Source organism: Podarcis melisellensis, assembly GCF_964234715.1.
Source record: "Podarcis melisellensis genome assembly, chromosome: 4".
NCBI classification, from domain to species: domain Eukaryota; kingdom Metazoa; phylum Chordata; class Lepidosauria; order Squamata; family Lacertidae; genus Podarcis; species Podarcis melisellensis.
The window spans coordinates 83,204,296-83,229,197 of record NC_138531.1 but is presented as its reverse complement, the minus strand read 5'-3'; the positions used below and the strand labels follow the sequence as shown (position 1 = coordinate 83,229,197).

At 41.8% G+C, this 24,902-nt stretch overlaps 1 protein-coding gene across 1 annotated transcript; it reads right to left on the bottom strand.

Annotated features, from left to right (window-relative positions):
* Positions 1-358: 358 nt before the first annotated feature.
* LOC309369347 (vitelline membrane outer layer protein 1-like) lies at positions 359-23,637 on the bottom strand. The gene is made up of 3 exons (XM_081910212.1): positions 23,608-23,637; positions 2,610-2,713; positions 359-1,424 (listed from the first exon to the last, which is right to left on the bottom strand). The coding sequence occupies exons 1-3, from the start codon at positions 23,626-23,628 to the stop codon at positions 1,130-1,132; spliced, it is 420 nt and encodes a 139-aa protein (XP_081766338.1). The 5' UTR covers positions 23,629-23,637; the 3' UTR covers positions 359-1,129.
* Between the last annotated feature and the right edge of the window lie 1,265 nt (positions 23,638-24,902).

Here is a 24,902-nt window from a genome sequence, read left to right as displayed (position 1 = left end):
GGAATGTTGGAGGACATGCCAACGCAGCAAGTACAGCACTGATATTACGTGTGCCAACTTCTTGGCTCCCCGCAGGCGGCTACATTCTGCCAGCTGACATTTCTAAGCCATCTTTAAAAGCATCCTCTCACAGGTGATTTTCAAATCTGAAACAGAGGCATTGTGATTCCCTGCTTGTCAGAGATTGGACTCAAGAGGGCGAGATGGAGGAGGAGGAGTGGTGGAGATCACACACACACACACACACACACACACCTTTCTCCTGCAGAGTCAGGAGAAGGGGGAGGCAGCACTGAATTACAGCAGGGCTTTGATGAGTTTGAGGGAAATCACAGCTCAGAGATAGACGAACAAAGGAGTTGGCAGTGTTAGAAGAAGTGGAGGAGACTGTAGCAGGGCAGCCAGATGACATGCTGTCACTGGAGAGTATTTCTGATCCCCCTTCTCCCAGAGCACGATGTTCATTAAAAGGGCAGGAACAATGGAATCAGAGACATTTGACCACGAGTAGCCACAGTAAGGAAGGTGGGAAGAGGAGCCCAGTTTGGAGCAACGCCATATTGAGGTTTGTTGCTTTCTTTTGTCTCTTGCTATTAGGATTGACTAAAACTCATTTTAAAAGGACTCTACCTTCTTTCTTCTGCTCTTGTTGCAACCAGGGGAGGAATAGCTTTCCCAAAGTCTTGACAGAGCCATGACACTGTTTTCCACTCCCACAAAAAAACAAGCTCAGTTCTAGGCCAAAAAAAAGAAACCCCAAAATGTCAATGTGGGGCTAAGGAAGCCCTCTTGGTGCTTGACAAAAGCATTTTTATTTTCCCAGGTTTTGGCCCTTGATTTGGAGCGTAGCCAGTTATGTCTGTGGCCTCTTTTTGAGTCAGGTCTCGGGGCCAACAGAAAGGATTCAGACTGTGATTTAGCACACTGCGTCTTTGTTTGTTAATCAACACCTGCATAGTTGTACCCCTTCTTTAATATTTTTCATTGCTTCTCAACTAGAAGTGATAGGTGTAGAATTCTGATCAAAAGAATCACGCACAGTTCTGAAGACAATATTTAATTGTCATTAACTTTCACGACTACCAAAAAGTAGCAGAGATACGCTATAAAGGGCGGAGGTACATTGGGTTCAGTCACAGCAGAAGAACTTCACATCATTAAGTGCTGTGTCATCGCCCTTGCCTTGGTAAGACTCCACCCTTGTCTGGATCCCACAGATATAACCAGAGGAGCAACGATTGCTCCATGGGCCAAAATTACCCCAGTTAAGTCCCTGGCCCATCAGCCCAGTTCCATCTTGACAGGTGAACTGGATGTTGTTGGCGGACGTATCGTCACCATCACCCTGGTATCCTTCCACTCTCAGAGAGTAAGAGATCAGATTGCTTTGAGGGCAATAACGAATCCCTGTCCAGGTTCCCCACCTGCCAAAGAAGGTGTTAATTAGTAACACATGAGGAGCCTTCTGCTTACACCTAAATGAATCAGTTCCATTTGAATATTCCAAGAGGATGCTCCCAATGTCTCAAGGACTCTGCATTGTTGCATCCAAAGGTTCATAAAGCAATTACCTCTGCCCCTCCTTTCTGGCCCAACATTCCCTGCTCCTGGTGAGGGCAGAAGCAGTTCCCCAGGAACCCAGAAGCAGGTATTGTTGCTGTCTGAGTCTGTGAAACAGTTAATTGTCATTTTAAGGTATCATTTCCAATAAGCATTGCTCAACACAGCCTAAGATCTTCTGGGCCTGAAATGGTCCAGAACAATTATTTGTTTACTGGAAAAGAGGAGAAAGTCTCAAAAAGCACACCATTATCCATTTATTGGGGCTCAACTTGTTTTGAGCTAGAGAACTCTTCTGAGGCATAGTGCCTTCCTGTTTTATTGGTTTTAGGTTTTGTTTTATGTTTTAAGGATATATTGTTTGGCATTTTAGACTGTATACTGCACAGAACTTTTTGAAATGTTGGGGATTGTAAATATTAAATAAACAAATATCTGATCCCTCCCGACTGGAATATGGTGTTTTCTGAATAAAATCCATGTTCTCTTTGGCAGACTTGGAGTTTCCATTTATCTCTATTTGTTTCTTGGCTTCCATGAGGCAGAGACAGATCCAGGTTTAGTCTTGGGTAAAATGTTTGCCTTCTTAAGTCTCATCTCTGCCCTCTCACTTAGCTGCTTCTCTGAGTCCAACACCTGTGGCAGGGAGAGGGCAAGATAACCAGAGGCTGCTGTTCCCTGTCCTTCCTCCTGTCCCTTGCTCAGAGAGATCCAGTGAACTTGTAAAGAGAGCAAGAGTTGCAGCTAACAAAAGAAGCTTAAGGCGTCCGTACTGAGTACCCTATTGGGATACAGGGATTGGCAAGTGCCCAACAGTGCCAACCTCTAAAACCAGGCCTGCTATCAGTTTGGGGTCCTGCAAAGTTGAGTTGGAAGCCAGAAAAAGGCTAGAGTTGGTGCCCTTTGAGAGGTCAGAAAAAACAAGGTGAACCCTATGGTTTCTTTGTGCTGCAAAGAACCTAGCATAACAAATTTCAGTTCAGCCCCTCCCACCAACACCTTCCGAAAAAATGCAACAAAAAGGAAATGAAATCAAGAGAGATGCTCACAGTCCAGTTGCAGACTCAATTACTGAACTGTCAGTGCAGTGCAGGCGAATTCCATTTAGGGCTGTATCATCATCCTTGACACCACCACCTTGGTTTGGCTCTACCTGGTGGGAGAAGAGACAAAGAGACTGGGTTAAATCTGAAGATAAACCAAGGAGTGCAAAAATCAAAGTCAAAAGTAAATCACGAATTCAATGAGTTCTAAGTTCTATTAACGTGACATGGATGCAACAGTTTTCAGCTAGAATTATCCATTCTCTTAAGTCTCTTAAGACACAAGGGTCATCTAGTCCAACCGTCTGTGATGCAGGAATTATTTGCCCAACATGGGGCTTGAACCCACAACCCTAAGATTAAGAGTCTCATGCCCAACCAGCTGAGCTATCACACCAGCCATACAGCCCATGTCAAACTCAATTAAAGTTCCTTGAAATGATCATCAGCAAAAAAAATTAAGCATTCAGAATGTTGCAAGTTGCTGTCCTGAAGTATAAAACATACTTCAGGAAACTATGAAGACGTTTAAAAAAACACACACTGGAATATAAATAGTTTAATTCATGTTTTGTTCTCCTGGCAATTATGGGGATCACTTTCATGTGCAGATTTTTGCATTAACTCAATCAGCTTGGTTAAACCAAATTAATTGATTCCAAGAACTGCCTTTCCCCCACAGCCAAAATTAGTTAAAGGTCCTGTGCTCTACTTTACAACTTTTTCACCGCTTACCAGGGAATTCAGTCGGGATATCCTTCACCTGGAACAAGAATCATGCTAGTAGTTTTAAAAGATAAATGCACCAGGCAAACCAAAATATGACATTGCTGCAAAACAATTGTTTAGTATGTGTGTGAGTGTGTGTATTTCTTGTTGTTTATTTTTGAATTGTACAATGCAATTCTTTGTGGGTGGGCAATGAAACACACTGCATTCAGCCGTAATTATAAACCTTGAGTGATTTTTTTTTTTTAACACTGGCAATCACTTCCAATACTGCAGGCTTCCCAACTTCGATCCCTCTCAGATGTTTTGGATGATAACACCCATCATCCCAGACCATTTGGCATGCTGACTGAGGTTGATGGGAACTGGAGTCCAACTTAACTGGAGATATGTTGGACAACATCCTACATGTAAGCAGTCCCACCAAACAGAGCCGGCCCAGTCATTAGGCAGGGTGAGGCTGCTGCTTCAGGTGCCCCCCATGTAGCATGCCCAAGGGTGCCCCGCCTCCCTTGCTGTCTCCACTATCGGCAGAGAAGCACCACCACCATTGGCACCGACTTTGAGCAAGACCACATACATTTGGGGCAAGATCATACCTCAAATTGGCATAATCTTGCCCCCATAACACCAATGGCTGGGAGCACAGTGGCAGCAGAGCAGGCGGTGTTGGCTGGAGTAGTTAGGTCAGTAGCAGGCGGTGTCGGCTGGAGTAGTTAGGTGGTAGTGACAGCAGCAGTTGGGCAAAGTGGATCTTCCCCTTTTGCCTCAAGCAGTGAAACAGGATGCACTGCCCCACCTCCACATAATCTGCCCGCATACCAGGGCTTTTTTTTCAGACAGAACTCACCAGAGCTCAGTTCCAGCAGCTCTCAAGTGGGCACTATTGCCATTCTAAGAGAACACGACACCTCTTTTTCTAGAAAAATAGCACTGCTGCAATATATTTCACTTGGTGGCCCAAATTACCATCTGGCTCCTCAACCTCTTATTGTCCATATTTTAGACAAAGCAGAGGACTAATAGACTTAAGAGTCCATCAGTTCCCTATTGTTTCCCTATCTTCAGAACGTGTTCAGAAAGAAAGTGAGGGAGGAACTTCAAAGTGACAGCAGCCCTGGAGGAAACCTTACCTTCAGTGAGAAGCCATGAGCATATCCCTGAGGGCAAAACTGGATTACCCCCCCCCCCCAGGTACCCCAAGATCCTCCATTTGTCACAAAAAGGACAGAATTAAAGTCTCGGCCTTCCACAAGCCCAAGGCAGCAGCAGGTGAGGCAGTGAGATCCATGGTATCTCTGCTCTGAAGCTAGTTGAAGGAATGCAGCCTTGGGAATTTATAGCCCAGAGGTCTGAGCCGGATCATACCCTGAGACAATGAAATATTTCCCAAACTTGTAAAAGGTAAAGGAAGACCACTAGTAGGTTTATTTGCATTGAATGTGCATTATGTGTCAATATCAACTACGGCATTAAGGGGAGCTGGCGTACAGCTTCCAAGTCATGCGGCCAGCATGACTAAGCCACTTCTGGCGAACCAGAGCAGCACACGGAAACGGCGTTTACCTTCCTGCCAGAGTGGTACCTATTTATCTACTTGCACTTTGACGTGCTTTCGAACTGCTAGGTTGGCAGGAGCAGGGACCGAGCAACAGGAGCTCACCCCGTCACGGGGATTCGAACCGCCAACCTTCTGATCAGCAAGTCCTAGGCTCTGTGGTTTAACCCACAGAGCCACCCGCATCCCCTCGTGAACCATACTGACCTACAATTATTAGATGGAAGATGGTGAGGGTTAGGGTGAATCATGTGAATCATGTGCCACCCCACCCCACACCCCATCTGCTGCTCTCAGGGCCACCCTGTACCATCACCACTGCCATGGCCCTGACTGACTAAGCTGCTGTACGACCACAAAGACTGTTGCTGGCCAGGGTGCCTTTGGAATCCGCTGCCTGCAATGTGGCCGCACAGCAGGTTCACTGACTCTAGGGAGCTGAGGTTTCTTTGCTTGAAGGGTGCTTGGCCCCCTCAATGTCAGGAGACACTGCAGCTTTTGTGATGTCACACGCATCTCCCAACACCATGCAGGCTAGTGCAGTCTTCCAGTAGGCCACACCGGCCTGCGCAATGTCGGGAGATGCTCCTCACTTTCTCCCTGATGCTTAGGTGTGTCGTGTTTGTATGTGTAGGGTGTATGTGTGTGTGTGTGTTTGCATGCATGCACGTGCCTAAAGCTGGGATCTAACAAACAACAGAAATGTTTACACAATGTGAGTACACAAAGAGGGCATTGCTGCATACAATCAGCTACAAAAATGGAGTCCTGTTTATACTGAAAACAAAATACTTGCACCAAATGAAGGGAAATTGTGAATCTGACGTACGAAGCACTTTGTATTTACTCTTCCCTTTAATTTTGAAGGGAAAAATAACCAATCCACTTTAAATTATTTAATTGCAATGGTTCAGCAGCTGGTGGTTTTGTAGGGAACATGTGGAGTGTTTATTCCTTTATTGTAAATTGTGCCTTATACTGTCTACATGTCTACTCAGAAGTAAGTCCCACTCTGTTCAGTAGGGTAGGTTAGGATGAGCAGTTGTAATTTGCTCAAGCTGGCCATGCGAGCTTTATGGGAAAGCTGGGATTCTTGGTATAAGAGCTTCTTGGTATAAGAATTGGAAGGCAAATAGCATGTAGAATTGCTTCCACACCATCACCTCCATCTCACTAAATTTCTTCCAACAGCTGGAGGCAGCCATGTTTCCAAATACCAGTTGCTGGAAAGCTCATGTTCTGCTCCCTTGTTTCCCACAGGTATCTGGTTGGCCACTGTGAGAAGCAAATGCTGGACTAGATAGGCCATTGGCCTGATCCAACATACTATTCTTATATTTCTAAGTGGTGGCAGGGAATGGGGCATGATTCTGTAGTTCACCTCAAGTGCCAGAATGTATTAGTCTGGCCCTGAGAGGACAGTAAGGTGGCACATTTGGGTCAGACCAGTAAGAGGTCTTTCTGAGTCACTGGGCCTTACAGCCAGTGCCTGACCTAGTTGCCCTGCCTGGAAGCATTTACAGTGGTACCTCGGGTTAAGTACTCAATTCGTTCTGGAGGTCCGTTCTTAACCTGAAACTGTTCTTACTTACTTATCAAACCTTTATTAGGCATTATGCGAATAAAACCATAAAAGAGAAAATAACATATAAAGGCCTTGAAATATATATAAAAGGGCAGCAGTTGGCTACATACATATATATATATATACATATAGAGTCAATGGTTTTCTTTGTTAACCTGCTCCTTGGAGGACTGCTACCAAAAACTCGGCTACCCCCGCCGTTACCCTTTGGTCAACGTCGGATAGGTAGAGTCCCACACATTCACCTTGCTGGGGTTCCAGACCACCCGAGAGAGGGGACAGCACGCGTTGACGGAGCGTACTGTACAATGGGCAATGAAAGAGAATATGCTCTACAGTGTCCGGGACATTCATAGAGCATCTGCAGAATCTCTTGTTTCTAGGAATGTTTTGATATCTTCCCCTGGCAAATGCTGAGGGAAAAACATTCAAACGGGCCAGCATAAAAGCCCTACGTTGGGCTGGGATTATTAATTTAGTGACGTAATTGGCTCTGCTATCTAAGATATTTAAATCATAGAATATGGGGGAGCAAATTTTGTTTACAGCTGCCATAATATTTTGTCTCTCGACATCCTTTAGTCTAGTTAGGATATTATGGAAAATGTATTGCTCATTAGAATTGTACAGGGGCTCCAGCTCGATGCCTAAAGATTCAATCTTTTTTTCGAGGTGCTGATACCATCTTGATTTATAGGAGTCATTGAGCAAATCAGCGAGCAGACTTGACGGAGGGCAGCGAAAATGGCAGCGTAACCAGTACTTTATTGAGGTGGACCATGCCCAATATTCCATTGTGTGTATGCCTATTTCTGCACACATTGTTTCATATTTGATCATAGCTGGGAGTCCAAGAATACGTCTCAGAAAGCTGGAGTGAATCTTTTTTAAATCACTGTTATATGCTTGGACCCATAGCGGGATTCCATAGAATATCTGGGATTGCACTTTTGTTTGAAATATCTGATTGGCCGCAGGAATAAATTGATTACCTTTCTGATAGTAAAAACGGGCAACTGCTGATGAGGTGCACTTTGCCTGTTTTATGGCGTTTGTGCGATGGGTTGCCCACCCTAAATTGCTCTGGAATAAGATTCCCAGATACCTATAGATTTTCACTTGTTGGATTTCTTGCCCTCTTATTTTCCATTTCTCTAATTTCCAACCATTCGAGAAGACCAAAATTTTTGTCTTCTCATAATTTATAGAGAGTTTGTTGCATTCGCAGTAAAGGATCAGTGAAGATATAAGACGTTTCAGACCCAAGCTCGTTAATGATAGTAGGACAGCATCGTCTGCGTATAATAAGAGAGGAACTGGTTTCTGATTAAGTTTAGGGGCATGTGATTCTATTTTTTGAAGGTAATCTGGCAAGTCTGATAGAAATAAATTAAATAGAAAGGGGGCAAGGATACACCCTTGTTTTACCCCTTTCGAGTTAGGGATGTCTGATGAAAGGTGACCTTTGGTGTTAAGTTTGACTTGACAGGTATTGGAAGAGTGTAGATTTTGCATTAGAATCAGTAAGCGCTGATCAATTTTTAATTCTGCGAGTTTCCTCCACAACTTTGGGCGGTCAATTGAGTCGAATGCACCACGAAAATCTACAAAAGCAGCATATATCTTAGATTGCCTTTGGAGTCTGTATTTTTCAACCAAGTGCATAAGTATAAGACAGTGGTCTAGTGTAGAGCAACCTTTGGAGAAACCTATTTGTTCTTTCCCTGGTAAATTTAGATTTTTCATCCAGGTAAGGAGTTTAGATAAGAGGTGCTTGGCGTAGATTTTCCCTATCACTGATAATAGGCTAATCGGTCTATAATTCCTTGGTTCTTTTGGGTCGCCATTTTTAAAGATTGGAATAATTATTGATCTTAACCATATCTCAGGTATGATCCCATATTTATCTATGAGAGTAAACAGTTGAGCTAAGGGTTCTGCCCACCAATCTATATAGGTCTTAAATAATTCTATTGGTAGACCGTCTGGCCCAGGAGATTTCCCCGATTTGAAATTTTTAACTATCTCTCTAATTTCCTCTTCCTCTACCCTTGGCCACTCCTGGAGTTTATTAATTTTATTTTTAGTGGTTTCATTTCCTTTAAGTTCACTGTGTAGATTGTTAAATACAGATGTAAAGTATTGGGACCATTTGGATTCTTCAATTGATGGTAGAGTTAGTTGATTTTCGGCTTTCAATCCTCCGTACACTAAGTTCCAGAACGCTTTGTTGTTTTTACTCTGAATTGAGTCGAATAATTGTAGCCATTTTTGGGTTGCGTATTTCTGTTTCTTTTCGGCCAGAATGTAATGATATTTTCTTTTTTCATCAAGATAAGAGGGCTCCAGTTTAGTGTGATTATTTTTAAATGTTTGGCGCAGTTTTCTTTTTAGCTGGAAACATTCATCATCAAACCAAGGGCTAGCGCTATGTTTAAGTACCCAAACTTTAGGTGGAGTACTAAGCTCTACGAACATTTGGAAGATTTCATTATAAATTTTCGGTATATCACTGTAGAAATTAGTGGTCTTTAAGTTGGATAGTACTTGTTTTCTCAGGTTGGCTGTAAGTTTTTGCCCCACTGCTGCACTCATTTCCTGGGACCATTTTAATTGGGTCATTTGTTTGTATTGAGAAGGTTCTATGATATTGTGCTTAGTTATTTTGGTTTCGTCCTTTAAGTTAATAGACAACGATAATGGCTGATGGTCGCTTTCGGTGCGCGTTCCAATTTTGAGGTCCATGATCGAATTTATGATATTATAAGGGACAAGAATATAGTCGATGACACTGCATCCTTGGGGGGAGAAGTATGTAAACTCCCCACTTCTATCGCCTTTTGTTGAACCATTCACAATCTGTAAATTAAAGTTGTTACATAATTCAAGTAGGCGTAAGCCTTCATTGTTTACAACCCTGTCTCTGGAGAATCGTCCTATTTTCAGGGCATGTGCGATATCATTATCAGTATTCCAATTTAGTTTGCTACATAGTTGTTCATTGTTGGTTCCCACTCTGGCATTAAAATCACCTGCTATTATCAGTGAGGCATTTGGGTATTTATCGGTCAAATTTTCTATATAAAAGGTTAGTTGTGACCAATTTTCACTGCTGCTGTTGTTTTTGGTTGGGGGGATATAGACATTTACAAGTAGCAAAGTATCGTTTTTTGGGGTTAAAAGTAGAGCTTGTGCAAGTGGTAAGCATTTTTCTGGTTGCTTGATTTCAAACCCTAAGTTGTCTTTGATCATACAACAGAACCCTGCTTTCGGCCGACCCTTCGCGTTTGTTTTCAATGCGGGTTTCGTATAGGAGGTGAATCCATTGATTTTAATATCTCTAGTTGACCATGTTTCTTGTAGAAGTATTAATTCAAAATCTTTAAAGAAGTTCATTAGGTCTGGGTCTCCGTCTTTGTTTCCCCACCCTGCGATATTCCAGGACAGCAAGCGTAGGATCCGTTTTTGAGTTGGTGGCTGGTTGACAGCATTTAGTCATTCTAGTTCTGTCATTGAGTCCAGCGAGGGATTTTGTCTTGTGCAGATACAGCCATTTGTCGCTGCTTTCGGTGGGGAACATAATGATGGATCTTTTAGATTCTTTTTTAAAGTGCGGGGAATTAAAATTTCCTCCCTTTCTTGATTTTCTTCCTTAACTGTTCCTTGTTCCTGAGAAATTTCTGTGGTTGGTGGACTATTATGGACAGTAGGACTGTTTTCAGTCTCTACTTCCATTTCTTTGGCCTCATTTGGTGTTGAGCTCAGTGTGTCAGGTCTGTTGGAGGTCATCTTTTGTTCGGCAATGTTAGAGTCCTTTGTAGTGCTTAAATAAGGGGTACCTATTTCGTTTGGAGCTAGTATTTGATATCTCAGCCAGGAATTTGTGGTCTCATTACTGGAGTTTTTCCTTGCCATTTCATATTCTAAAGGCGGCTGGATTTGAAGCTCTGCATCTATACATTTGAAAGTTCCATTAGTAGCTCTCTTTTTGACTATGCATTTTGGGGAAAAGGCTGGTAAGTGTAAAGTTTGATTGTGTATTGTTTCTACTGCATTTTGTTGACCTTGTTGGTGAATTTCGGTCAATCTGGCCTGTAGTTTCGTCAATTTACTGAGTATGTTTATTTGTTCTTTATCTGGTAACTTGGTAAAGTTACTCAGCAGATCTTCTTCTTCTGGGACTGTCCAGTCTATTGTGTCAAGGGCGAGGTTGTTATTTGATGCTACAGTCGCATGGTTTGGGAGCTTGGATTTTTCTTGCGTGATTTCCCGGATAGCTGGCTGCGGTTTCTCCCATCTACTGGGTTCTTCCACGGGAGTAGGGCAGATGTCGGCTTCTGGTGGAATGGCCTTGTTCATCTTGTTCTGTCTTTTAGATGCAATCAATGGTCTGGGTGATATATCTTCAAAGTGTCGACGCGGAATAATTCCTTTCTGGGCTAGATGAGTCTTTTCCCTTAAGATTTTAGTTGGAATTCTATGACTACCAAATCTTAGTAGTACTTTTTTGGAATATCCATCGTTAGTGAGCCTCTTGACTGCTTTTAAGTCAATGCTTCCACCCTCAAGGCCTAGGAGCAGATTTAGATGATGTCTGGCCCAGAAAGATGACTCCCAGTAAGGTAGGGGCCCTCTATATGGAAAAATGTGGAGAACAATCTCACATGGTCTCAGTATCAGGTTGATTGAGTGAGGGGGGCTTCCTCTGGTTTTTGGCTGGTTTAGAGGTATAAATTTGTATTTGTTCTGTTTATCTCCAGGGCTTGTTAAGGATGGCAAGAAGGGAGTGAGTTGCCTCCTTTCATCTGGGTTATCCAGCTTCTTGGAGATGTTTTGTAATTGTTCAAAGATTTTTTGAACTGTTTGAGCAGTCAATAGGCAGCATTCCTCCAGCAGCTCCACCTTTCTATCAATTAGTGCTTGTGCCTCGGTTATGGGAGTAGTAGCCTTGTCCTCATTTGTTCCTAGGGATATCTCTTCAGTTGTCTTTCCATGTAAAGAGTTGAGGAAGGTTTTAGGAGGAGATGCGTGCTGTTTTTGAGGTAGCAGGTAATTATCTAGATTACTCTGTTTGAAACCAGAGGGCTCTGTGTCAGTTTCTGTATCAAGACACCTGAGTCTTTTGGCTCTTCTCATTGCTAGATTCTTCTTAAATCAATGAGATCAGACTTCTAAATAGAGTGATAAAGCGCTAAAGTTCTCAGGTCGCAATCTCGTTTAATTCTCATTCAGTCCTGGCTGGGCTGCTGCGAGGAGTTTAAAACTGAGTCGTATTATAGCACTCCTTTGGAGTACCCCCCCCTTCTTCTCTGTTTGTTAAAACAACTGAGATGTTTGGGGGTCCACGAAGTTAGAGGTGGTGGGAGAAATTTGTGGTTTTATGAATTTGTAGTTAAAAGCCCATTGGAAGTCCTTAAAGATCCTTGGAATAAGTTTGTCACGAGGAGTCAACGAGAAACTAGGAGGGAGTGCCTTAATGCCCGGGAGGGAATGTCTGAGAGCCTTCGTTAAAACTTCATTAACTTCATTAAGTCCCGGCACCGAGGAGGATAAGATAAGATGTTCAAGAGCACAGCGAAATAGTGAAAGGAAATAAAATCCAAAGGAAGGAGGAGAGCCAGCAACATTTAGTTAAAAGATCTCTTTGAGCTCCGATAAGAGCGTCTTAACCTGAGGTACCACTTTAGCTAATGGGGCCTCCTGCTGCCGCTGTGCCACCGCACGATTTCTGTTCTCATCCTGAAGCAAAGTTCTTAACCCAAGGTACTATTTCTGGGTTAGCGGAGTCTGTAACCTGAAGCATCTGTAACCTGAAGCGTCTGTAACCCAAGGTACCACAGTATATTTCGAAAGCCGGGTGAGTTAAAAAAAAACTTGTAATAAATTGGTTATCAGCCTACAGTTATACACCGCGTGTGGTTTTGCTCCCAGGACCCAGAGAAAAGGGGGTAAATGTGGATAGTAGATAGTTTCTTAAGCAAATTTGGACTATTTGTAGTAAAAGCAAACATAGCCTGTTTTTCGGTTAAGAAATTGCACATCCACCCTCTATAAATCTACTTGTCTTTATTGATTCCCCAAACCAGTTCCTGCCTTAGATGCCACAGTAAGCAGTAAACCATCCTCTGCAGGAGATCCAGTAAGACCCTTCAAAGATATCACTGGAGCAAATAGCTCCTTGGGATCAGGTGTCTGATATAGGATATACAAAGTAAGTTTCATCTTCTGCAATAACAACTGTGAACACAACCAGTTTTAAGAGCCGTGTCGGTGGGGTGATATTGCCACCACCCTCTCATTAGTTACAATGGGAGGAAAATTCACTATGGTTACATCTGCGCCATACACTTAAAGCACACAGTGTTCTCTCAAAGACTACCAAATTTATTTTGGCATAAGCTTTCATGTACCAGAGTCTACTTTGTTCCGTTCATGAAGTGTTAGTCTCATTTATCAGATCTATAAACATGCAATAATAAAGGCTGCTTGTGTAATCATTGGGGTTAATGGCAATGAAATGGAAAAAGCACCATCTGTGACAATTCAAGTACACAGAATTATCACAGTGACCAGAAGCACCCTTCTCTTCTTGGTTTTATCTTTTCTAGGGCCCGGTCCTGGCACTGAAAATAAATTCATGTTCTAAACCAGGGATAGGGAATGTGGCCTTCCAGATATTGCGGACTACAACTCCCAACAGCCACAGCTGGCATGGTCAATGGTCAGAGGTGATAGGCACTGGAGACCAACAACATGTGGAGGGCTGCAGATTCTCCATCCCTGGTCTAGCCCTTCTCAGCTCTACTTCAGTGTGGAACCTTCCAAAGATGGAACCATACTCTGGAACCTTTTATCTAGCAGCAGTCTGTTTTGCAATGATTACATCCCTGAAATGGGTTTCAAAATGGATGCTATGTTGCACTTGCCAGGCCTATTCTAATTTTTCTAATTCCTGATCTTCAGAAATCTCTCACCTTCTTTTTCTTGTATTTCAGTAGTGTGCATATATATATATATATATTCATCTTGTTCTGTGTCACCATCACTCACTCATTCTCAGGTTGGCTGCACAGCACATAGATTTTGCTCTTAGCGTCTCTTCCCAGTAACCTCAGTTCCCTGATCCTTTCTGCTTCAGTGGGATCTCTGCTAGCACACCAAGTAGAAACCTGTAAATTCAGCCGGCATGACACATCTAATGACATCTGCTCTGCAGCTCCTGCAGCCAGAGGGAAGGGTGTGGAGGAGAGAAAGTAGATGCTCTTTTTACAGAATCCATGGTACACCCAAATTGACTCCAGAATTGACCATTTTCATGCCATTTGTTCTTCTACTGCTGGAACTGCTGCCATGGCTGATGAAGGGCCAGTCTTCAATGTATCACTTTGGGAGAAGGCGTTCGAGCAAGAGGTGAAGACTCAACTCCAGGGATTTCTGAATTATACTGGTTTTCAGTCCTGCAAACAGACTGAAATGGCCTTGGTGGATGATCTACACCAGGAACGATAGACGGTGCATGAGATCCCTGCACTTCCACTGCACCACTCAGTGACCTTTAGATTTCATTGATTTTTTGTGTGGGGAATAACACACACATTATAAAGAAGGGGAAAGAGTAGTCAAAAGGGCATTTGGCAGGGTTAGGAAGTGGAGTGAGCAAAGGCCAATTATTCGCAGGAAGACTTAAAGTCACCTACTAGGTTATTCATCACGATATAACAAATTGGCTTAGCCAGCATCAATTCCTTTTGGTATCTGTACAGCTGGCCACCTAAATTCCTCCAAGTATGCACAACGAAACAAAAAATAGAAAGGGAAGTATTTACCTGGTCCTGTTAATCTGGATTGCTTCTCACTAATATGTGTTTTGGAAGTCAGCCTTCTATGATAAGTGTCACATCTTTTACTGGAAGGCACCAATTTCTTATGTGTGTGCTTTTTTATAATGCAATTTATTTTATTTTATTTTTACGAATTGACTTCAAATTGAATAGTTAAATTATTTCATACTGTTTTCTACTGCATCATATATTATATTAAACTATTATCTATTACAGAAATCCATCTAATACTTGCCATTTTTCTACCACTACTCCTGTCTCGAATCCTGCCAGCGATTTCATTTGACTGTAGGGCTTTTTCAAATAGTCCAAAAAAAGTTCATTATTTTGATTTCTTATTATTTCTGTCAGCTTTGCCATTTCCACATAGTCCATAAGCCATTCCTCCTTCAATTTCTTATTATGTTAAGGCAGCTTTAGATGTACATACATATTTAGGAATTGTCTTGCTGAGCCAGAGATCAGGTTTGTCTAGCCTAGTGTAATGGGAATTGGGGTTGCTTGTGCGTAAATTCCAAACTGCTCCGAGCTGGTTGTATAGCTGGACCTTTCCCCGGTTTGACAGCCCTAACAGCGCGACTGTCTCAGTCACTGGCAGAATCCGTCAGTGGGCGTTTCCTAAACTTCTTCCAACATAAGAATTCCTTAACAGCCAACCTCCTCCTCGCTTCTCTGCGCGGAAGCCTTCTGCGCAGAGTGGGTGTGCCAAGCGGTGGTCCTGCACTCTCCTCACTGATCTCACTGGAAGAGTCTCAGAGCCTCCCCTCCGAAGTACTCTCAGCCTCTCCTTTCTTCCTGGTGTCACCTTGGTTTCCTTCCCCAGCGGAAGCTCTCTCTCTCTCCTTGCTGGTTCCCTCTCCAGCATCATTAGGGAGCCTTACCTCTCCACTCTGCTCCGATGTCAGTTCCCTGACACCTAGCAACCAATTTCTCCTGGATTCCTGGTGTTTTATTGATGACCCTTTGCTGCGCAAGCTGCCTTGTAAATTCTCCATCAAAATTTTAAATCAAATAAATAAATAAATAATTAAATCCTGAGAGTGGCAGTGGCAGCAGCATAGGGAACTAGAGACAGGAAGAAAATAAATTCTGCTCACATTCAACAGGTGAGCCTACCTGAATTGCATTTTCCAAAGCACTCCGAGAACCACAATACAACTGCCATTCAAAATTCACAGTTCTCAGAATTTTGCAATTAATGCAATGTGTCAAGGGATGTGCACGAAAATGCATATATGGGTGGAAATAGCATGCAGAAATGTCTTATATTTAGAGAAATGGCTGTATAAAAACATGCTTTTTAGGAGAAATTCACACTAAACTGCTGATGAATTTTCATGGGGACATTAAAAAAAATATCTGAAATTGATATGCGAATGTGGAGATCTGAACTTAACATCGGAAAAAGGAAAGGAAAGTAAAATTGACAGAATCACCTCTCTCTGTAGGGAACAGCTGAACACTTTCTGCATGACCTGGGGCTTCTCACATTACCTGAGCAATGTGTGGGATACCTGCACTGAAACATCTTCTGAATTGTAAACGTAATGTGAGAAGGGGCCTGCGCCATCCAGTGCTGTCTGCCCTGCTATTTGCTAAAACTAACCTGACAGCAAATGATATCAGCGTTGCAATTAAATGTCACATTTAACACTCGCTCTGCTATGCCATTAGGAATGTAAATGGTAATGGCATTAGAAACTCATGTATCGCATTAGAGCACCAGCTGCCAGCTGTTTTGCTGCCACCTGCTTCCTCCTTAGTTTTCTGTAGTGAAGGGGCAGGGGGAGCTCTTATTTTACATGCACATCACACCCTAGCAAAATAAAAAACTGGACCTCTCCCCCATTTTGTTCCAGGAACTTAGAGAGACTGTTTCCAGTGTGTAAGTTGAAAGACATTTCTTTTGAGGAAAGCTAAATAGGAGATTTAAATCTGATTCTGCAGCATCTTTGATAAGCCACATATTTTAACAAATGGCTGTTTTGAAAATAAAGATGTTAACTTAGTTACAGTGATATACAGATTACACTGTGAAATGCGAGGTCTCTTCGGTGCTGTGGAAGCATTGCTTTCTGCAATCAGCTGGAAGCAGAGCTAAATGCGGGCTCAACAAAGGATTTTGTATGATGCTCTGTTAGCTTCATGTCGAAGATCCTTTACTAAAATGCAAGTTCCCATTCAGCAATGTTCCCCTGCAACTTTAATTAATTAATGTTCATATGCATTCCATTATTGTCTCTGTTCATAATTTTGCACAGAGCTTCGAAATCCTGCAAACCCTCTTCGGCTAGACACAGTAAGCTTTGGCGAGTTCACCAGGCTAGAGGTGAAATCTTTGCAACCTTGCTTGGAAAGACCCAAGACTCTTGAGATGCTTAATTCTGCATGCAGAAGAACATTCTGCACACTTTTGCTGTTCTGCAGCATAGCCCATATGGTGCATCGCTGACAACATTGGTGCAATGTGTGATGAGATAAAGATGATACGAGGGAGGAGAATTTGAGACCTAGTAGCAGTGGGGAATCTGCAGCCCTCCAGCCGGCATGGTCAACAGCATGGGAGCTGTAGTTCCACAACATATGAGGGGCAAAATTCCTGTGCTGATCTCGTCCTCAGATATTCTAGAACAAACACAGAAACTATTAGGCTCTTCCTACATGAAGGGACTCGGGTGGCACTGTGGGTTAAACCACAGAGCCTAGGACTTGCTGATCAGAAGGTCAGCAGTTCGAATCCCTGCAATGGGGTGAGCTCCCGTTGCTCGGTCCCTGCTCCTGCCAACCTAGCAATTCGAAAGCATGTCAAAGTGCAAGTAGATAAATAGGTACTGCTCCAGCGGGAAGGTAAACGGCGTTTCTGTGTGCTGCTCTGGTTCGCCAGGAGCAGCTTAGTCATGCTGGCCACATGACCCGGAAGCTGTACGCCGGCTCCCTTGGCCAATAAAGTGAGATGAGCACCGCAACCCCAGAGTCGGTCACGACTGGACCTAATGGTCAGGGGTCCCTTTACCTTTTTTTACCAGCACATGAAACACTAATACATGACACATCATAGGTTAAAAAAATTAGAATAAAAATGTAAACTTTGGATAAAAATGTAAACTTTTCAAATCAGCATAGAATGCTGTCTTTAAAAAAAATTCATAAAAAATAACCACAGATTAAGGTCTAGTACATTTAACATTAACAATTTCTATGTGAACCATGCCAGGGGAAAAAATAGTAATATGCCAACTGAAACTGATAAATGTGCCAAAGAAATGCATTAGAAAATCGCTGGCGCTTGAAGGTTCTAATCTTGTCCATCTCCTTCAGCACAGCATGCTTAGATCTGGATTATGCAAAGCTCCCTCTTTAAAAAAAAATACAAAAAACAGTTTTTCAGAAATCCATAAGGAAAAGTCAAATTGCAGGATAACAGCAAAAATGTCTAGGTCTCACTCCTCGTATTAGTTCCTCATAACAGAAACTTTAATAGTTGCTCCTACTGAGAGCAGTCCACAAATGCATATATAAAAACCTAAGTGGAATTAATAGATTCGTCTAGTTGTCACTCAAGCCAAAATCAGGCATATTTCCATGTAGATTGCTTTGGAAATGAATATTAACGTGAAATATAGATGTTAATATTCATTTTCAAGGCAATCTAGATGGAAATACACCTGATTATAGTTTGAGTGACAACATGACTGAAATGTGAAAATTTTACTTTTATAATATTAAAGGCTTTCAAACTTATTCAGTCAAGGTGCTTGGGATTGGGCTGTGGAAATGCCCTTTGCAGAAGACCAGTCACTTTGGGAGGGTTAGGAGTAATCATTGCCAAAAAAGGTCCTAAGAGTGGCAGACTTGGGGGGGGAGCGCAACGTTCTCATAGGATAAGGATTGCAAAGCTCCTTGGGCCCCCCCAACCTATTCTATAGACTGCAAATTAATTTTTTAGTGTGGCAGCACCCATGTGTTTCTAACAGGCGTTTAGCTTATTGTTGATTTTAATTATTTTTGAATGTTTTATATATAAATTGCATATCCTCTATTTGACTGAGAAGTTGAGAAACACATGTGACTAGGCTCCATAGAAAAGTTTTGGTAAATAAAAGACTCGGCCAGGAATTTATATCTTCAGACAGAGTAAAGAAGAGAGGGGTGGTGATATATGCAAAGGAGAGCCTTTCACCCAAATTATTATTCAAAGATGAACATGGCAGAATTTTGGCAGTTGAAATACAGCATCAAGGAGAAAAAATTATGTTATTAGGAATTTATGCACCAAATGAAGGGAAATCGGAATTTTATAAGAAGTTGCACGAGAGCATGCTGGAGTATCTGGACTTTGACAACATCATCATGATGGGAGATATGAACAGGATTGTATCAACTAATATGGATAAGTCGCAAAGTCAAAAGGTTACCAAAGATGGCAGACTACCAAAGACCTTTTTTGAAATGACAGACAATATGGACTGGATTGACATTTGGAGAATGAGAAACCCCCTGGGAAAGGAAGGAACATTCTTCTCTGAAGCCCACCTGACTTGGACAAGAATCGACCAAATATGGATTACTAGAGGTCTGGCACCTAAGGTCAGAAAAGTGGAAATCTGCCCAAAGACCTGCTCCGACCATAACGCTTTGAAAATGGATTTGACATTGTTACCAACCGGCTCCTTTCGATGGAAGATGAATGACAACTTATTCAGAGATCAGGAGATTATCAAAAAGGCCCAAAAAGTTTTGAAAGACTATTTTGAAATAAATTTGAACACAACGGTGGAAAAAAGAATAATTTGGGACGCAAGTAAAGCCGTGATGAGAGGGTTCTTGATACAACAGAACGCTATTAAGAAAAGGAAACAAAATGAAAAGAAAGATAAGATTTTGGAGAAAATAAAAGAATTAGAGAAGAAGCTAAGAGTAAATCCGAAGTCACAGCCGATTTTGAGAAAAATTAAACTTTATCAGGCACAATATTCTAAACTGATAAATCAGGAAATAGAATGGAAGATTAAGTCAATGAAACAAAAAACGTTTGAATCGGCAAATAAATGTGGGAAACTGCTGGCTTGGCAGTTGAAGAAGAGACAAAAGTTGAATATAGTAACAAATTTGGAAATTGAAGGAAGAAATATTCAGAACCCCGTGGAAATCAGAAAATCTTTCCAGAAATATTTCAAGAAACTATATACTCAAGGCCCGCAAAATGAGGTCGAGATTGAACAATTTTTGAAAAAAAACAGTCTTAAAAAATTTACACAAGAAAACAGACTACTCCTGAATAGTCAAATAACACGACAAGAAATTGAACATGCCATTCAGAACATGAAGCTGGGCAAATCTCCAGGACCAGATGGCTTGACCTCCAAGTATTATAAGACAATGAGTGACTATTTGATTCAACCTTTGATGGAGGTCAGCAATGAAATTCTGGAGGGAAAGAAGGCGCCGGAATCGTGGAAGGAAGCTTTTATCACGTTGATACCAAAATCAGAAACTGAAAAGACACAACTGAAGAACTACCGCCCCATCTCCCTTCTAAATGTGGATTACAAAATATTTGCTGATGTTTTAGCAGACAGACTCAAAAGAGTTTTGAATGAAGTAATTCATAAGGACCAGGCCGGCTTTCTCCCAGGTAGACATATGTTTGCAAACACAAGGAACATTATTGATATCTTGGAACTTTTGCAAACAAATATAAACACTAGAGCAGTTTTGATCTTTATAGACGCGGAGAAGGCCTTTGACAACATCTCTTGGAAATTTATGAAGGGAAATTTAAAAGAAATGGGAGTGGGGTGGGGTTTTCAAAATGGGATTGACGCAATATATTCAGAACAAAAAGCCAAATTGATAGTTAACAATGTGGTAACGGAAGAATTTAAAATTGAAAAAGGAACACGACAAGGCTGCCCGATTTCCCCTCTGTTATTTATTTCAGTTCTGGAGGTGCTCCTGAACTTGATCAGAGGTGACCGGCTGGTGCAGGGGATTCAGGTCGGAGCGAAACAATATAAACTTAAAGCTTTTGCAGATGACCTAGTTTTGACATTGCAGGAGCCAGAATCTAGTACAAAAAGAGTATTACAACTGATACATGATTTTGGACAGGTCGCAGGATTTAAGTTAAATAAACAAAAAACGAAGGTGTTGGGGAAAAATATGACAGATACAGAGTCAGAACGGTTTCAGAGAGAAACAGAATTATCATTGGTGAAAAAGGTAAAGTACTTAGGGGTTAATATAACAGCTAAAAATCTGAGTCTATTTAAGGATAATTATGAAAAATGTTGGTCTGAAATTAAGAGAGACTTGGAAAGTTGGGCAAAACTGAAGCTTTCTTTGTTAGGCCGAATTGCTGCGATTAAGATGAATGTGCTGCCAAAGATGTTGTTCTTGTTTCAAACATTGCAAATTGTGGATAAAACGGAGTGTTTCCGGAAGTGGCAGAGAGATATTTCCAAATTTGTCTGGCAGGGCAAAAAGCCCAGAATCAAGTTTAAGATATTAACAGATGCAAAGGAAAGAGGGGGCTTTGCCCTGCCAGACTTAAGGTTGTACTATGAAGCCGCAGCTTTCTGCTGGCTAAAAGATTGGCTACTTCTCGAAGACACTGATGTGTTAGACTTGGAAGGTTACAACAATGCTTTTGGTTGGCATGCATATTTGTCGTATGATAAAGCTAAGATCAACAAGGCCTTTAAGAACCATATTGTCAGAAAAGCAGTGTTTAATGTCTGGACAAAATACAAAGACTTATTGGAAAATAAAACTCCAAGGTGGCTCTCACCCTTGGAAGCTAAGGCTTGGAAAAGACCCAATATGGAAGCCTACTGGCCAAAATATTGGGAACTGTTAGAAAAAGACGGAGATAACTGGAAATTGCAGAGTATGGAGAAAATGAAGGATAAAGTGCGAGACTGGTTACACTACGCTCAGATTAAGGAAATTTTTAAAAGTGACAAAAAGTTAGGATTCCAGGTGGAGAAATCAAAGTTGGAAACAGAACTGTTAGAACCTAAGACTAAGGTACTTTCAAGAATGTATAACTTGCTGCTGAAATGGAATACACAAGACGAAATGGTTAAGTCGGCTATGATAAAATGGGCACAGGATATTGGGCATAACATTATGTTTGAGGACTGGGAAAGGTTGTGGACCACTGGGTTGAACTTTACTGCATGTAATGCTTTGAAAGAAAATGTAATGAAAATGATATACAGATGGTACATGACCCCAGTTAAACTTGCCAAAATATACCATTCGTCTGACAACAAATGCTGGAAATGTAAAGAAAGTGAAGGAACATTCTTTCACCTCTGGTGGACCTGCCCTAAAGTGAAGGCCTTCTGGGAAATGATATATAATGAGCTGAAAAAGGTATTTAAGTACACCTTTACCAAGAAACCAGAGGCCTTTCTTCTGGGCATTGTCGACCAGAAGGTGTTAAAGAAAGATAGAACATTTTTTATGTATGCAACAACAGCAGCAAGGATACTACTTGCTAAGAACTGGAAAACCCAAGATCTACCCACACTGGAAGAATGGCAGATGCAACTGATGGACTATATGCAACTGGCGGAGATGACTGGCAGAATCCGAGACCTGGGAGAAGAAAGGATTGAAGAAGATTGGAAGAAATTCAAGATTTATCTACAGAAATATTGTGATTTAGTGGAATGTTAAGAAGGATGCTTGGTTATAAATAATTGGCCATCACTAAAATAGATTAGGAACTGGTGATAAGAGAGATTAAGAGAAACAAATTTGCAGGAGAATTATTTTATTGTATTTAAGTAAGTGGTTACAGATTTGGAAATAAGATGATAATTTGCTGGACAAAAATTTATTAATGATGTAAGTGGGAGCGGGAGACGTGAGGAAGTTTAAGGATATCACGAAATTTTGTCAAAACATGTTTATTATTACTGTATTCTTTTATTCAAAAACCCTAATAAATATTTATTTTTTAAAAAAAATATTTGACTGAGAAGTTGAGTAGCTTTGACACACATAGAGGGGTCCTTCACTGAACGTAGAATTAGATACAGTTGAAATCAGACATACTTAAATCATGACTAGCTCTCCACAGTTGTTCTTTAGTTAAAGGTTTGCCATTTTGAAAGAAATCTGCCATTCTAGGGAGCTCTGTAAGCCTTCTCATGTGTGTCAATGCCCAATCCTAACCCAGCAATGTGACAAAGTGCCCCTGCTCCACAATCCAAACTGAGATCACACAGGGCACAAATAGCCAACATCAATGTAACTGTACCTAGGTGCTTCCATTTGCAAACAGTGTGTGTGTGTGTGTGTGTGTGTGTGTGTGTGTGTGAGAGAGAGAGAGAGAGAGAGAGAGAGAGAGAGAGAGAGAGAGAGAGAGACTGAGACTGTTGGGGGTCTGTCTCGGATCACCCAGAGAATGGGATGTAGGCAAAGATTTCATTTGTGACCCCATACTCTCTCCTCCCATGGGACATCAGCATAAAATGTAACTGTGCACTCAGTAACTGGGCAGTTTTTTCAGCTTAAGCAAGCAAATAGTGGTTGTTGCTGTTCTGGAGGGAATCTTCCTTTGCAAAGGAATCTGCGGTAAAGTAGGAGATTTTTAGTTCTTTCAGGAGCTGTTCGGCTCACTGCTAGCAGTTTAGAAATTGGCCCTGTGATAGACACTATGTTTAAATGGGAACACCCAACAGTAGAGATCCCAACATCCTTCAAAGTCACTGTGTAGGGATGAAACCCTTGTCTCTGCTTCAAGACCCCAATCAGATATCTTGGAAGACAAGCACGGTTATCTCCTCATATTTGAGCTCCCTGTGTCCTAAACATTGAGTCCTTCAAGCAGTAACATTCAAAATGGATGATGGGACTTCAGGGAAGGTCATCAGAATGAGATCGCTGGCCCAGGGCTCTATGTGCCCTTTCAAAATCGTCATAGGAGAAAGATGTGTTCAGATCCAAGCCATTAAAACTCTAAAAAGATGGCCATGTCTACCCTTACTTTTCCTCTGGGACGCCCCCCCCCCAAGTGCCATTCAAAAAATCTTCCTACGCTCATGGTTTGAATATTCCTCAAGCTTCAGTAACAGCGGTCACCGTTTTTAATAGCGCAAGCTTAGTCTGATTACCTATCACTAAGGTCATACCCTCACTACCAGTTTTTGTAATGCCTGCCAACTGAGTGATGAGTATCTGGAGTTCTGCCATCCAGTCACCCTGAAAAGCTTCCCTCATTTTAGCAACGTACTTGTTCTCGGTCAGAGCATTACTCAATTTCATGCCTCACAGTACCATAGAAGTGCCATGCACCATTTTGACAGCTTCCCCTCAACTGCCATCTTGGAGATATTGTTGTCAGTTTCGGGCTCTATATCGAGTCTTAGCAATCTTGCATGAGATTCTCAGGTCTGTTGAAGCATCACCTTAGTAAGCTTATATCATTATTTCTCAATTATTATTATTATTTATTAAATTTCTATGCTGCCCATCATCCGAGGATCACAGGGTGGTTTACAATATAGAAATACAAAAATACATAGCATAGAAAAGCACAGGATAGTTTCAGAAAGTCACTGCCCAGTGTGTTAAAGGCCCAGCAGCCTTCAGAAACCTAAAATCAGGCTGAATTCATGCATGAGCCATACCCCTAATCACAACTACAGTACTATTGCCTCACGCGCAACTTTTCATGAAAGCCTGTCACAAAACAACTCCTGTCTGGATGCCTGACGTGCTAACTTTTCTAAATGTTGCTTGTCTGCTTTGAACAGAATTGCCTAAATATGGTTCTGTCATTTGTAATGAGGTAATAGGCCTTAAAATTACTTGTGTGTCATCTCATTGCTTCTACATCTGATCCTCTACCTAAATTGCTGCCATTATCACAGCATTCTTTCTGTTAGAGCCTATTCTGTATAGAAATCAGTTTCCCAGAATATTTACAAGGTAATTCCTGAGGTGGCAGGTGGGAGTTTAAAATGAGTTTGGGATGGTTCCAGTCTTCAGCACTCAACTTCTGGTGGGGGTGGTGGACTCTTAGGGGTCAAATATGGCCTACAAGCTGTAGGTTAGCCTCCACTGCTATAGAGCCTTCGCTGATAAGATCACGAAGGTGCTGAGACTTAGTAATCTCACAATGTAGAAATATTCACCGTCCTATTAACTATCCATGAGTACATACTCTCCAACATTTCTCTGATGAAAATGGGGACGTCCTATTCAACAACAACAATTTTATTGTTTATACTCCACTAATCTGACTTGGTTGCCCCAGCCACTCTGAGTGGCTTCCAACATATATAAAACCATAAAAGAAAACATCAACAAACTTCCCTATACATGGCTGCCTTCAGATGTCTTCTAGAGGTTGTATAGTTACTTATCTCCTTGGCTGGGGGGTTGCATAACTCCATGCCCTCCAATATTTCTCCGATGAAGATAGGGACATCCTAAGGAAAAGTGAGATATTCTAGGATGTGTGGGACACTTTACATCAGGTATTCCTGATGTGACGGGCATCAAGGACAAGCAATTATTTTGGCAGCATGACTAAGATGAAGTTAGACTCTGCACCGTCCAGCGCGTCC